The sequence below is a fragment of the Choristoneura fumiferana genome, chromosome 29 (assembly GCF_025370935.1).
Source record: "Choristoneura fumiferana chromosome 29, NRCan_CFum_1, whole genome shotgun sequence".
Classification (NCBI taxonomy): Eukaryota; Metazoa; Arthropoda; class Insecta; order Lepidoptera; family Tortricidae; genus Choristoneura; species Choristoneura fumiferana.
Genome location: NC_133500.1, coordinates 7,352,196 through 7,368,592, shown reverse-complemented (window position 1 = coordinate 7,368,592; position 16,397 = coordinate 7,352,196). Strand labels below are relative to the sequence as shown.

Below are 16,397 nucleotides of genomic sequence, written 5' to 3'. Positions count from 1 at the left end.
AACCGGTTAAAATTAGGCACGTTAGCTGCGTATTCCATTTTAGTTCTCTAGGCAACGCAACGGCCACCGTGGCCTAGCTATTGTATTCAAATTTCTTTTTTTTATCTAGTGACATATATTCATCTACAATATTTTGTCGACAGGTGAAGCACCAATAAGGTCTCGCTACGCTCGTCTCGTGGTACTGATGCCTCCTGAACCTCCGAAGATAATGCAAGGAGCTGTTCTGTTAGCTGTTGAGGATAGAGAGGTGAATCTGGAGTGCGTGTCGGTTGGAGGCAAGCCGGCTGCTGAGGTACGTTAATAGTGTATTTATAACGAGGAATTGAAAATAGCCAATATACACACGAGCTGGTTAGCCGCCCGATTTTTGGTGAGAGCGACTAAGAAGCCGGAGTGTGTTTATGGCTTTAGTCATGAGGTGAAAACTATACTCTTCATTTCACAACCCCGCTAGACGTTTTCTTTTTAAAATCGATTCAAAGTGTAGAATGCTTCCACCGTCATTATTATTGTTATTATTATATTTAGCCTATAACTGTGTCCCACTGCTAGGCAAAGGCCTCTCCTCTTGACTTCCACATCTCCCTATCCAGAGCTATATAGCTTTATTTTTTAATTTAATTCTGAAATATACATGTCAGGTCAAGTAACCATTAAGCTTTTGGATTTCGAAGGCAAGCTCACGTCTGCCGCTCCCAAAGTTAGCTCTATACCAACACTAGACAATGGCATATTGTATCGTCACGATAGATAGAATTTACACTTTTATACTGTCAGAACATAACACTGTACCTACTGATGTAACTACGTTACGTACCAACTTTGCTATGTGACACTACTAGTGTCACACTAGTGATGTTACTAGTGTCACACTACTACACTACTATGCTGTAATGTTTGTCATAAATTTTGTTAGTCATAATTTTTTTTCACCGAAACCGTATTTTTTCTAAAATTTTTAAATTGTCATCCTATAGGAAACTATAATAATAATAATAGGTTTATTTTATAACAATTCTGAACAATATAATTAATGGATTCAGAGAAAAAAGAGTTATGAAAAACAATACCATTATGACAAACATTAAATTTGACTTTCAACAATATATGCGAGCCGATGTGGAGCCGTAAAACGTGTAGGTACTATGTGACCGTAAGTGTTAGCACTAACAGCAGTGTCTAGTGTCTGTGTTGAAGGGATCAACGACACGTCAATGTGTACCACACTACTCTAGGCAATGTTTGAAATTTTGTGACATCACTGCTCGAATGTATAATGTAGTATCCATCAAAGTGTTAACTTAATTGTCTTTAGATAACGTGGTTGGACCACGATGGTGGAGTCCTGACGCAGGGCGTGACATACGCCGTGCAAACTTTGGATGGAAGCAGGCAAACGGCCAGGTGAGCGGGATTATTCCAATTTAGTAAGTTTAAAAACTTAATGAAGAATACAGGTCGATTCTGGTGGCATGATTAAAACCAACCCTAACTCACGACTTGGTTACAAATAAAGAAGAATGGGAAAGAAAGGAAAACATAACAAAATAAATAGAATCAGAATCAGAACAAATTTTATTGCATAAACTGAAAAACTGTGTAGAAGCACTGCTTGTGGCATAACCTAAAAACCTAATTGGTTCCTTGTAAAAGAAACCCCCGACATTGCCATTAAAAATCAATATTTCAAAAACGGCTGATCTGATTTTAATGACTTTTAAAAACCAGTGCAAGGAAACTTAACGTAAAACAAACCTCATCAAAATCGGTCTACACGTTTGAGAGATACGAGAGAGCATACAGTCAGACTGACTCTGGGGTTCAAAAGGGAAGAGTCTATGCAGCTGACCATTTCGTATCTAAGCAAACATGAACTTGAGATAGACTTACAGTCACCAAGTGCTAAGTCTGACACAACAATGCGTGTATAACCTCCTAACGCCCAAGTCAATATTTTGATATTATTATATGAACATTCATCTTTATGTCATTTATGATAGAGTTTGAAGTTCAAATAACAATAAGGACTCTGGGCGTTAGAAGGATAAATATCTGATACGACTCTATTTCTAGAGCCGGTAGGTGTATCAGATATTTTTGCACGCTCTGCTGTGGCAAATATTAATGCAGATACTGCACAAGCATTTCAAAGATCTACGATAGAAGTAACAATCTTCCTTGGTAGGTCAGTCCTCCGCTTGCGGCCACGGAGGTATCACCACAACCAGACGTTCACCTGTCAGGCTCAGAACACAGCTGACAGGGCGTATAAATCCACTTCCATCAAACTACAGGTAAGATAAGGAACAAAAGACGGCCACGTGTTCTTCTATAACCATTTTGCTTAGTTCACGGTTCCCCATATCCACGGTCCTTGTTCCCCATACATAACTATCTAACATAACCAGCACTGGAACTGGAAGAGGTCACATATTTCCTACTTCGAAGATTTTCGGTAATGTAACTGGTAATTTTTACTGTCATTTTAGATTCCTGAAAATAAGGTAGGTAAACGACTAAAAAAATATTTGATAATGTAACTGACGCACATTAGTGACGGGTTATGAAACTACCAAATCCCATGGTCTACACTGTGCCTAGCCACAAAACAGAAAGGTACAGAATTCAATCTACATACAGAGTGCGCTCGAGCCACGCACACATAGACACAGCGTGAGCGTGAGGACACGCGATATCTCGGACTGGTTGGGACCAGTGCGAGCGCGAGTGCCATCTGCTTAAGACACGCGTCTGTGAACTTTTTTGTGCAATAATGGAGAATGCGAATTTATTACACTTTAAAATATAATCGTGTATTTTCGCCCACGATTTCGCCAATGTCGAAATCGTCGTTTTGCAGGTGGTAGGACCTTGTGCAAGGTCCGCCCGGATTGCTACCACCATCTTGCTCGGTAATCCTGCCGTGAAACAGCAGTGCTTGCACTGTTGTGTTTCGGCGTGGAGAGTAAGACAGCCGGTGAAATTACTGGCACTTGAGGTATCCCATCTTATGCCTCTAGGTTGGCAACGCATCTGCAATCCCCCTGGTATTGCAGGTGTCTATGGACGGTGATCTCTTATCATCAGGAGACCTTGGAGATGTACTTTTCTGTTTTGTGGCCCAGCAATGGGACGTACAGTCAGCATCGAAAGTAGCTGGTTACTTTTTTACTCTGTCACATTAACACATTTGTCAATCTTGTATGGCGCTAAGTACGTGGCTGTGAAACGACAAAGTACAAAAGTAACCAGCTACTTTTGATGCTGACTGTACGAGTAGGTATACACCGCTAAGGGAACATTCAATGGGCACGTAACAAAATTAATTTCTCCAAGACAGTAGTTACATTTAATGTGATATTACAGGTATCTTTAATATACCGTGTCTGGTTGTTTTGTGCAAATAAATAGAGACGGCATCATGTTTATCTATCACATAAAAATTGATGAATGATTGATAAATAAAACAAACTATAGTAGATACGAACCTAAGTCGAACTTCACCGGTCTGATAATAGAATGAAACGTATTTTATAATAAATTTAATACTTATATTAGAAAATATATTAGAAATGGCTTTGCAAAAAAAAATTTTTTTTTTAATGTTAATTTCAACAGGATTTAATATAGCAAAGCTTTCTCACTAACTGCCTCACCAGGAGACGACAATTAAAATAATAATAATAATAATAAATATCACGGGACAATTCACACCAATTGACCTAGTCCCAAAGTAAGCAATATGGACAGATTAGATAGATAGACAGGATAATCCTGGATCAGACCGGTGACGTTCGATTTAAATTAGGATCTTAGATCACTAAAGATGTCCTTAAAATTTCCCGCTTCCCTTTTGCAACAAGGATTTAAAACCATTAATTCGGGACCAAATAATTGCTATTATTTAACTGAGATTATCGCAAAAGCCACGTTCATTTAATTCGACGCGACAATTTATAAATGGAAACCTGTTATTTATGCCCAATGTGCGTGAAGCCGTGTCCGGCATTTATTAACGCTAATTAGAAGGCAATTATCAATTCATTATAATGGCAAATGTTCACAATCTCAATGAGATTAGGCTGGGTGCACGTGGAAGGGTTCCGGATTATTATATCACTAGTTCTTACCCGCGACTCGATCTGCGAAGAATTTGTTTATCGTATCATCATCATATTATTATATTAGGTATATATTATATTGTTTTGTGGGCGTTTTCAAAAACAAGTGTACCATTTCTTTTTTTTTATTTTGGAAACGTATGGTTTTTCCTACTCAGAATCAAGAGCACATCGAATCCAATCGTTTAAAAAAATGGCCTCATTTTATCATATTTTTTTTTGGGTCAGTTGTCACGCACACACTATCCATGAAGAAAACGTCGCAAAAGTGAAATTTTTTTTGGGTTTTTTTTTAAACTATCGGAATCGATTATGTATGTATGTAGGTATGTAAATACTTTATTGTACATAAAACACAAAAATAATAAAAAAAACAACAAAACAAAAGAGTACAAAGGCGAACTTATCCCTAAAAGGGATCTTTTCAAGCTAACCTAAACAGGAAAGAAAAACTAGGATTATGCTTTTTATTCTGAGTAGGAAAAACTATATTTTTTCCAAAATTTCAAGAATAAAGAAAAGGTACACTTGTTTTAGAAAACGCCCTTGTTTGAATCGGCCTTTTTAGTCACGAGCGCAAGTATCATCGTAACGCTACTTGAATTATCTGTAAAAGATGCCAAGGCCTGTTATTATGTTAGTTTACTTATTTTCTACAATAAAGAGTTTACAAACATACATATCAGCCGTAGGACGTCCACTGTCGGGCATAGGTGTCCCCCAAAGAACTCCAGTTGCTTCGGTTGGAAGCGGCCTGCATTCACTGTGAACCTGTGGCTTTAACCAGGTCATCCGTCCATCTCCTTGGTGGACGTCCTACGCTGCGCTTGCCAACCCGCGTTTATCGTTATCCCGCGGGAACTAGGTATGCAATTTCCGGGAAAAAGAAGCATAACGATCAGGGAAAGTGAACTTCTTTTTAGGATTGAATTTTAAGCTTATTTTTTACTGTTAAACGATAAATTAAAATTAATTGACTGTTTGTATTTTTGTTTTGGATCGAACCTGACACCTCACAGCTTCACATACATGACATGACACTTTCTCAAACATGACATGAAAATTACGTTGTGTTATAAATAATAGGCCGGAAAGTGTCGCGCTGCAGGCGCTGCGGCTCGGCAGCCGGCGCGCGGTCGCTCTAGCGGCCTGAAAAGAGATTTCATACAACTTTCCCGGCCGCTGGCCGTCAATGCGACCGTCTTTTGTTTCAACGCGAGCTGCAGCTGGCACCAGCAGACAAACACAACAGGACGACAAGACTAGCGTCCCGCCAGCTTGATTTCTTGTCTTATTACCTATTTTATTTCATGTCATGTTTGAGAAAAGGACTATACAAGCCCCGGCCGGAACGTACGCTCGGCCGTCTATATCTGCTTGGCCGGCAACCCCCTACTTCTCGGCCTCTACAGTAATGTACTATTTTTAAACAAAGAAGGTCGTACCCTTGTCGTACCATTCAAAATGTCTCAAGTCACCGAAATTATAAAATTAAGAACCGAACCGTGTAACTCCCCCCTAATCCACCCGGTACATCGTTACGGCCTCTTTATTTCCATAACTGCCCCTTGCTCCCCCCAAAAATGAGATAATTTGATGCGAAGATTAGCCCCCCATTTATTTAAGATTTTATGGCAAAACTTCAGGTCTTTACGTTTCCGTCTTGAATAATTTTTATATAAAAGGTAAGGAAAAATGAAATTTGCTCCATATTCCTTTCGGTAAATGACTTCTTCCGGCTTGGTGTTTCATAGGGCATTGAACCCTGATCAGAGGACTCATTGGGTTCGAAATTTATAGCTTTTTGTTTTTAGGGTTCCGTACCTCAAAAGGAAAAAACGGAACCCTTATAGGATTACTTTTTGTCCGTCTGCCTGTCTGCCTGTCTGTCAAGACCCTTTTTCTCAGGAACCCGTGGAGGTATCAAGCTTACTCAGGTTTACTGTCCCTTAGAGCTATGAAAAAATCTAACTTCTAAGCTAACGCAATCAAAAGATACAGCCGTTTATGCTGCAAATTTTCAACACTCGCAAGGGAATCAAAACCTACAGGGTACTTCCCGTGACCTCAGAATCTTGAAATTTGGTACGAAGCAACGTCTTATGGCACAGATAAAGGAAAAAATTGCGAAAAGCGTAAATTTTTAGTTACATCATATAATAAAATATTTTAAGTAATAATTTGTACGGAACCCTTGGTGCGCTAGTTCGACTCGCACTTGGCCAGTTTTTTGGTGCTAAGCTGTCATACTATTTTTTTTAAGATAACTTAATTAATGCGTACCTAAATAAGTCAACGGTATAATATCATCATCATTATATTTGGCCTTGGAAACTGCAGATCTAGCTTTAAAACAAGATCGAATACGACTTAGTCCCTCTATCAAGTATAAGTCAATCTATTTATTCAAAGCATAACAGATTTTTTATATTGTTATGGCCACTATAAGATGTTGTTAGGTTAGCTAATTAAATTACGTAATAAATAACTTAAGACAGAAGAACCCTTAAAGTATGGACTGAATAAATTAACCGACTTGGTAATACGTGGATCTCACAACTTTTTACGGTAGGAGAACTGAGTTGTGAGATTTGTTTTTTTTTACAAGTTTTGTTTTTTATTGGCATGTATATTTATTCGATTAACACCTTTCACAAAAGAAAATCCTTTTACAACAGTAACATTTAATTTATATGTTCTCATAAATTACCCGTACAGCCAGCCAATAAACGAAAGAAAACGGGAGCGAAACAAAAAATAAAACTACCCACAATTCTGTACGTCTACGGAATTCGATTCGATTCCCGAGAACCACCATTATAACCTGGCCCGTCTAACACTATCGCATTACCCCTGGTGTGAACACTAACTAGCCAAGTAAAAGGGCAGGGGAGACCAAGTTACACTGGTCGAGGTAACGGAAAAGTGAAAATAAGAGTATAAAGCTCTAATTTTGCGACGAAGTTACGAGAATCCTGTATATCAGCAGATCATGGCAGAATTATTTTTTCTTTGCTTCTTACGTCAGCTTTTCCAGATTTTATTGTTCCGAAATGTATTAACTAACCATGTACTTAGAGTCATCATCATCATGACAGCCGTAGCATGTCCAATGTAAGCAACGAATTAGTATTATTATTCGTAGGCTGTAAGACTTATAGGCTTCCCTCTTAGATCTCCAGTTGCTTCGGTGAGAAGCGGCCTGTATCCACCGTGTACTTTAAACCAGGTCATCTGTCCATATCGTTGGTTGGCCCTACGCTTCGATTGGCGATCCGCGATCTTAAAGACGTTATTTCAACCGATTTCGTTGATACTATATCCATAGAGGACAACCAACATATACTTAGTATGGTAACACCACAGGACAATGAATAAAAGTAACAGAGACGTCACGCGAGTAGACGAACAAGATGCACTTTCTCAGTTAGTCTCTCTCAGTCTTTCACAGTCTCAGTTACCTAAAGCAAAATTCCACAAAAAATCGACCAAATGCGAGTGGGACACGCGCATGAAGGGTTCCGTACAGTCAAGGGCAAAGATATCGACACGGCCAAAGTTACAAAAATATGTATACACGACTTTATGCTCTTAATATTAAGGCCGTGTATACATATTTTTGCAACTTTGGCCGTGTCGATATCTTTGCCCTTGACTGTACCATTATTTATACAACTTTAGACATTATAGCAACAAAAAAAAACAAGTTTGTTGTATGGGAGCCCCCCTTAAATATTTATTTTATTTTAATTTAATTATTTATCTTTAAAGGGATTATATGAATCAATACCTGTTGCCGTTATTAATATCGAACACAAAACGCCAAAAAATCACGTTTGTTCTATGGGAGCCCCCTTAAATACTTATTTTATTCTGTTTTAAGTATTTGTTGTTATAAGCGGAAACAGAAATAAATACTTAATCTTTGGAAATTTCAACTGTCTAACTATCACGGTTCATGAGATACAGCCAGGTGACAGACGAGGGTCCCGTTTTTACCCTTTGGGTACGAATCTTAACTCACAATCTGCATCTGTAAGGCCATGTCTGTTGATGATTATATTCAGCTAAGATACAGCTTAAACATTCAGGATAGTTTTAAAACAGTACGTAAAACCTCGATGCAACTATCAACAAACATAAATAAGTGTCGTGTTTATCATCAACAATGGCCCCTCTATTGTCAAGGGCTTAGCTTAATGCCTCGAAGTAAGGTTTCGTCTAGACGTGAAGCTTCATCGGCTAGGGGCTTCAAGGCTTTATTGAAAGTTACTGTAAAATTGAATTCGTTGAACTAAAAACTGATAATCTATCTATCTAATCTATATCTAATACCTTTAAACGAGAAATTCTTGTGTACGAAAATTCGTAAGACGCGTGTAGGCGAAAAAGAATGAAAGCTGGTAATGCTATAAATTTTCGTCTCCTAGTTGTTGAAATTTACATTTTTTAACTGTTCCTGCGAGGTTCAAACTTAGCTTGGTTGTGTTATAACGGTTACATATTTGAATATCGAAAGTTAAAATATCTACGGGTAAAATGTCGATGTCCAAAATATCGAAAATTAAAATATCGACTGTATCGAAATATCGAAAATTAAAATAACGAAAGTTTATATTGTCGAATGGTTAGATAATCTAAGTCCAATATATCGAAAATATATTTATCTACAAAAGTGACATCGAAAGATATAAACATCGAAGTCCAAAATATCGAAGTACAGAGTATCGAAAATCCTATGTATGAACTATCACGTGACGGGGTCGACGGAGCTCCGCTTCGCGGAGCTCCTATTCCGCTCAGTTTAGGCGCTTCGCGCCTTGACGTCATACTAACCTAACCTAACCTAGTGAACATGAATTACCAAAAATATTTGGTTCGGTTAGGTTAAAACTGTGACCATAACAACGCACGAGCCGAGCGAGCGAAGCGAGCGTGCCGCGGCAGCGGCCGGCGAGTGCTAAAAATGACTAGATTATGTAAAATAAATGCTATTAAGAGAAAGGAGCAATAAATAAAGCCGATTTGTATGTACGATATATTAATTTTCGACATTCAAATATGTTGACATTTACAACTTAGATATATTGGCTATCGATATTTTTACTCATTCGATATTTTAATCAATCGACATTTCAATCTTAGACATTTTGACCATAGGTATAACAACTTTCGATATTGTGATACAATCGATATTTTAATTTTCGATATTTTGAACATCGACATTTTACCCGTAGATATTTTAACTTTCGATATTCAAATATGTAACCGTTATAACAGAGTTTATTAAAAACATTATACTCAATTCAGACAGATCTCAAGAGTAAATATAAACTCGTTTTTCCCGCCTCTTCGCTAATTGAATCGCTGCGACTAAAAAATATTATTGTTACGCAATGCAACTAGTGTTAGGTACCACAATATCGATAGTTTTCATCTGCAATAAACTATACTATCAATAAGCTAATCGATACTATACCGAGTACAAAACTATCGACTGTTAAGACCACATATAGCACGTAACATATTCATAGCATACAGTCTACATACTATAGTATAGATAGTATAAATCTATATAAACACTTTAAAGTACAAAATATGATGAAGGAAACACAACCATTGGCTACCGTTGAGATACGCCGCCTGCAGTGAAAATTTAAATTTTGCAGGTGGTAGGGCCTTGTGCAAGGTCCGCCCGGATTGCTACCACCATTTTGCTCGCTAATCCTGCCGTGAAGCAGCAGTGCTTGCACTGTTGTGTTTTGGCGTAGAGAGTAAGACAGCCGGTGAAATTACTGGCACTTGAGGTATCCCATCTTAGGCTTCTAGGTAGATGTAGATGTTTATGGGCGGTGGTGATCTCTTACCATCAGGAGACCCACTTGCTCGTTTGCCATCCAGTAGAATAAAAAAAATAGATTATAGGTGAATTCAATTACTTTCCATACTATAGTAGTATTAGAAACGAAATACTTTTGATAGTATCGATACTATCACAGTTCTGGATTTTTTTATCAAAATTATAATTAGTAACGATTGCTATCGATAATATTATTGCACATTGACAATATAATTGTTTCGTTTCGAGCTATCGACAGTATCGATACGATATTTTTGCTATGAAATAGTTATCTATCGATAATTTATCGATAGACATTCGATATTCGACTATCGACCGGCAACACTAAATGCAGCAGGGTGTAAAGTATTATTTACGTTCAATAGGTATTTTAAAATCCACTCCGATTCTATCTTCTCTGTATCTCTGAGAAACAATTGCTAACAATAAATGAGTGCTCTCCTGCTTATTCCGGTTGAAATAAAAAGAGACGCCGCGCAATATACTTTCGGTTCCGTAGCGTTTTATCTACGTAATTGAAAATTTGAAACACATTGTAATCTTTAAAGTAAGACATTGTACCTTTCTTCAAGCTTAATCCTTATGTACCTAATTAACTTATGTATTTAAACGAGCAATTTTAAATTTATTTATTTCGGGAACTTCGGAAACGGCTTTTTGACATAACAGTACCTACATTACAATACAATATAAAACAATACAATGACTCTTTATTGTACACCAGAAATAGTACCTAAGCGATACAGAAAACAGGTATGCAGATAAAAAACAACAAGGCAAACAATAGGTGGCCTTATCGCTTAAGAGCGATCTCTTCCAGGCAACTTTTTTTACAGAAAAAAGTAAGAACTAGATTACAGCAGGTGGTGCATTAGCAGTAGTTCGGAATATCAAAACACAACAAAAATGGTTCTCTATCGTTTGACCCTTGTTTGGCCTAATTTCATATGCCCGAATGTTTTCTAGAATTTTCATTTGCCATTAAGTAATTTATTTCTGAAATAATAATTTCTTCAGAGTTGATATTAAACTAACCTAACCTAACTTACTGCATTCTGTATGATGACATTCAAAAAAAATTTACTAACTAACTTTCCGGGATAAAACTATCCTGTGTCCTTCCCCAGGATTCTAACTATCTGTACACCGAATTACATCTAATCGGTTCAACGGTTTCGACGTGATAAGGTAACAAACACACAAACAGACTTACAAACTTTCTCATCTATCTATCTTCTTCTATCTATATCTATATATATTAATAATAATGGACAAATGTATGTACGCGCATAACTTCCGAAAGACAACACCGAGTTAGATTTTTTTTTTGTTGTGTTCGTTATTGTCAGGACAAGGTTTGTTCCACAGATATAGATTACACTAAATTACGCAAATGCATCTACTTCGCGTGTCCAAACCCCGACCAAACGTTTGGGTTGGCCTCATACAAAGACTGACCGCCTAATTCGCTCTTGAGACGTCACAGTAGATATAAAAAGTGACACGGTTGGTTTTCATACAGATTGAGGTGTTTGCGTTATCTAGTGTAATCTATATCTGTGGTTTGTGCGTAACAAAATTAAAAAAAAAAGACTAACGGGGGCAAAGCCGCGGGCAATAGCTAGTTTATAATATTAGTGGGATAGTACGGAACCCTGCCTGGAGATAGCGAGTCTATTGAACATGCCTTATTGTTCCAGTCCCCAGATGTTTGTAGCGCAGTTCTTTGTTCCAGCTTAAAATCTAGTTGGCTCCCGTTGGATTACTGAACTATTAAACGGATTGTGGTTAGGGGAAGGGTTAGTTTTAATCCTTTAATTTAACGGAACGGGTTCATTTACTTGCGTAGTGCGTTAAATACGTAGAAGGCAGGTGGTAGGACCTTGTGCAAGGTCCGCCCGGATTGCTACCACCATCTTGCTCGCTAATCCTGCCGTGAAGCAGCAGTGCTTGCACTGTTGTGTTTCGGCGTGGAGAGTAAGACAGCCGGTGAAATTATTAGCACTTGAGGTATCCCATCTCAGCCCTCTAGGTTGGCAACGCATCTGCAAAACCCCTGGTGTTGTAAATGTTTATGGGCGGTGGTGATCTCTTACCATCTGGAGACCCACTTGCTCGTTTGCCATCCAGTCGAATAAAAAAAAAAAAAAAGGCGGTGAAAAAGCGGTACTCTGCTCAAAAACGACTAAATACTTTGATAATTAAAGAGTCACTGTATTGTATTGTCATTATGAAGTTGTTTGGATTTATGAGCGTTTCTCATCTCTTTCTTACTCGTTAGTGGATCTGACTCAGGAATATCTCAACGACTTGTAAACTTCGTGCCCGCAAATTAGACAAGCTTGCAACAAAACAAGTTATAGTTTACTCGAGGCCGATCTGCAGCGAATTAGACAAGACGAACAAAGCAGGGTCGAAGTATCAAGCGGATTAAAAGAGCATTCTCATTGAAATATTCATTACCTCAACATGTAATACGTCCCACTGCATTTCGCACGCCAATCATTTGTATGAATAATTTTCGTGTCACAATGGAAAAAACAATAGTAATTTCAACTACCTGTCTTAAGGTATCCATTGAACTTCTAGGCAGTGAGTGCAGGTTTCCTTACGATTTTTTATAATTACAAACGTAATTTCGTACATTAATTCCGAATTACTCAGACGTGCAAGCCAGAATTCGAACCCACGACCCTTTGCTTGAGAGGACATAGGTCAAGCGCACTGGGGAAGAAATTTATTGGTGTGTGAAGTTCCCAATCCGCACTGGGCCCGCGAGGCGCTACGGCCTGAGCTCTCTTATCCTAAGAGGAGGCCTGTGCCCTGCAGTGAGACGTGTATAAGCTAAGAATAATACTAATGTAAAAGAAAATACCAACACAGTAAATTCTAAACCGTGTCGAAAAATTCAATATGAAAATTCCACCCCCCATCGTTTAGGAATGTTTACCAAAACCTCCGAAAGCACACCGATTACTTGCCCATTTTAAAAATGACGATCACGTTCTAATTGTTTGGTCCAAATCGAAATACAAGTCATTGGTTCGACATTTCGTACTGGCGGCAGAAAAAACGATAGAGATTTCGAAGGTTCAATGAGCAATTAAAGTTATGGTGTAATGTGATTTTCGTTTAAAAAAATATTTTTGCCAAGTTTCTTGCGGTGCTTTGCATCACATTAGCCGTGGAACGTTTACTGCTGGACACCGACCTCCCTGTTACCTACCTACCTGTACGTAAAATACGTAGTAGTAAAGATAAGTCGACGTTCCTTATTCGAAAAATAACGTGTCCCATATCAATTCTGTGCACTACTACATACAACACTTAATTTTTTTACCTATACCTTACTTGAAATGACGACTGGATGGCTAAGTGGTTTGAGAATCTGACTACGAAGCTTGAGGTCCCGGGTTCGATTCCCGGCCGGGGCAGATATTTGTATGAATAATACGAATGTTTGTTCTCGGGTCTTGGATGTGTAATATGTATTTAAGTATGTATTTATCTATATAAGTATGTTTATCCGTTGCCTAGTATCCATAGTACAAGCTTTCTTAGTTTGGGACTATAGGTCAATTGGTGTCAAGTGTCCCATGATATTTATTATTTGTATAATTATTATTTACTATTTACCTATCTACGAGCAAGATTTGACTACCTGTTAAACATCTTTATGATTTTACAAATAAACCAGATGCTTCTGCCGACTCTACCTTGTAGGATTATAGGCACTTTTCTCCCTTGAAAGGGAAACGTTATGAATATTAAGAGGGATTTTTACGGCCGACTGTCATACAAACGTTTAAAATTTTACCAAAAATATTTTAACCATCGATTTTAAAAGTCTCTTTGGCTGCTGTAGCGACTTGAATCGATGACGCTAGCTGGCGCAGTGGGCTGGCGGGCGGATTCACTCTTGAAATGCATAAAATCAATATCGTCTAATATTTTTACGCATATTTTGTTTTGTCGAAAAATCGATATAACTACTCATCTTTATGCATAAATTATAACGCATAACATTTAAAGCATAATCGTCACAAAGACTAACATTAAGGAGCATAAATACAAAAAGACATAATAATTAAGTCGCATCATTACAAAACGCATAAATGTGTTAACTTCTAAAAATTGTTATGTACAAGTGTCATATAGCAATAAAAACGCTATACTTAGCAAAAGTCATAATGTTTAGGAACAAAAGCGAGGTCGACGGAGGGCCGCTACGTGGACCTCTTATTCTGCGTATTTTAGGCGCTTCGCGCCTGGACAACATACTAACCTAACCTAATTTATATTTAATAAAAGGTTGGAGCAGAAATTATTGTTTCTGAAAAATATAACAAATAATAATATGTATAATATATATACATATATGCGGTAATGCGGCCAGCGTCATGGGAACCCTGCCACAGGCAGATCTTTTAGACGGGGTATTCTTTTTATAATTTTCATTGTTACAGTTAGTTAAGTTATCTTAGGTTAGTTCTTTTTTATGTATGTAAACTCATAATTGTACAACTTCAAAATTCTTGTATAATTAAAAAATATATACATTAGTCAAATATATTATATTAGTCGAACTAAAATTATTCTAAAACCGTAATATGCCATACAAAGTAGTGGCTAAAGTATTAATATGCGACTGTACTATTACGCTAATACAAATCATGCGAAATTAATTATGCCAGATGAAAATAGGTCAAAAAAATGCGAACGAAAGGGATCCCCTGCGGGCGCGGACCGGGTGCATGTACAATACGTTCAGTTGGAAACACGAACAGCGCCTCTAGCGGAACGTTTACGATGTTCGTGTTTCCATACAAATTGAGATTTTAACGCGATCGAGACGTATTTTGTAACCGAAAACCTACACTAAGGGTACTGCTCGCACTATTTCCAATAGGCGTCCATGCGCCTCGTAGCAAACAGCGTCAGCTAGCGTAAAACCTTAGAGGGATGGAGCACCACCAAGCATTTGCCATCTAGGTAGTATTTAGGTATACGTATATTGTTCGTACTAACTTACTCAATAAGTGAACTAAAAATTCCTTTGCTCAGCCGCGACCAAGATATACGGCTATGAGTATATCTATACGTCGCTCCCGCAGAATTAGTATGTAGTTAAAAACTCTTTTGATTCCACAGGAATGGTACATTATTACGGGATAAAGGTAGCCTATTGTTAATCCATGGTATAATATACTAACTGTCTGTATGCCAAATTTCACGCAAATCCATTCAGTTGTTTTTACGTGAAAGAGTAACAAACATCCAAACATTCATCCATACAAACTTTCGCGTTTATAATAGTATAGTAAAGTAATAGTATAGTAAATAGTAATAGTAAATAGTAAAGTTATAGTAAATAGTAAAGTAATAGAGTAAATAGTAAAGTAACTATAGTAATAATATAGTAATAGTAATTGTTTAGATTTTTTGACAAATACTTGTACAAGACACTTGATTCGTGGGATTATAGGCATTAGCTATTTCAAATTTTCGGCGGAAGCCTTTCCCAGCGGAATCTAAAATATATTCCTATTTATTAATTTCCCGAGAAATTTATCGGAATTGAAGCGTATTACCGTATCAAGTATCGGTATCGATATAATTTTACTGTTAAATTTTGATCGCGAAACTTTTGATGGTTAAAATATTGTAAACTAGCGTTTACTCGCGGCTTCGCACGCGTAAATCATTAGAAACAGTAGTTGAATTGAAATTCTAGGATTTTATTAAATTCTCGTGGGAATTCTCTTAACCCTTTACCAGGCCCCTTAGAACTAGCATGTCTTCATACGTACTTTATATACTGTTACAACCGTATTTAACGCCTTGTAAAAAATGTATTTACGAAAGTCGGAGATGTTCCTTTAAACCAGAAATAAAAATGTGGGTTACGGTTATCCCATCGCCTGTCTAAGTAATTAACTGTCATACTCGATTTTGTCTTATTATATTCTTGATCAGGCGAAGGGATATATTCCTCCCACATCTTATTCTTCAGGGAAAGTCTTTAAAAGGAGATTTTACAGCTAGGTACATGAATTCGCTCTAGGTTGAACACAAAAACAGTTTTATTACTTACGCGAGTTTTTATGACACGACAAGACAATTTACCGGGCCATGGGAAGAATAGCTCCCGCACAGTTAAACTCTAATAAGGCCATGGGATAATGTCAACCCACATCCTAATTTTGGTCATACACAAAAATTCATGAATATTTAGCAATGTTTAAGATTACATGTCATTACCTTTCAACACTCAAAATCTATATAATATCAAAAAATTGTTCGATCTATGTACCTACTTCTGTTTCATAGAAATTAAGGAGTGTTCCAATTTCTCCGTAGTTTACTGAAATTAGAGTTCAAGTGAATCTAAACGGCTGCCAAAGATATATTAC

The 16,397-nt window shown here is 37.4% G+C and overlaps 1 protein-coding gene and 1 long non-coding RNA gene across 2 annotated transcripts in view; one reads left to right on the top strand and one right to left on the bottom strand.

The window, feature by feature from the left end:
• The window catches only part of LOC141444342 (uncharacterized), a 208,539-nt gene that overhangs the window by 161,018 nt on the left and 31,124 nt on the right, over nucleotides 1-16,397 (bottom strand). The gene's annotated exons all lie outside the window — the stretch shown is intronic.
• The window catches only part of LOC141444341 (irregular chiasm C-roughest protein-like), a 213,308-nt gene that overhangs the window by 172,591 nt on the left and 24,320 nt on the right, over nucleotides 1-16,397 (top strand). The window contains exons 5-7 of the mRNA XM_074109874.1: nucleotides 144-295; nucleotides 1,319-1,407; nucleotides 2,189-2,297. Coding sequence (XP_073965975.1) covers nucleotides 144-295; nucleotides 1,319-1,407; nucleotides 2,189-2,297 — 350 coding nt within the window. The remainder of the gene's footprint in view (nucleotides 1-143; nucleotides 296-1,318; nucleotides 1,408-2,188; nucleotides 2,298-16,397) is intronic.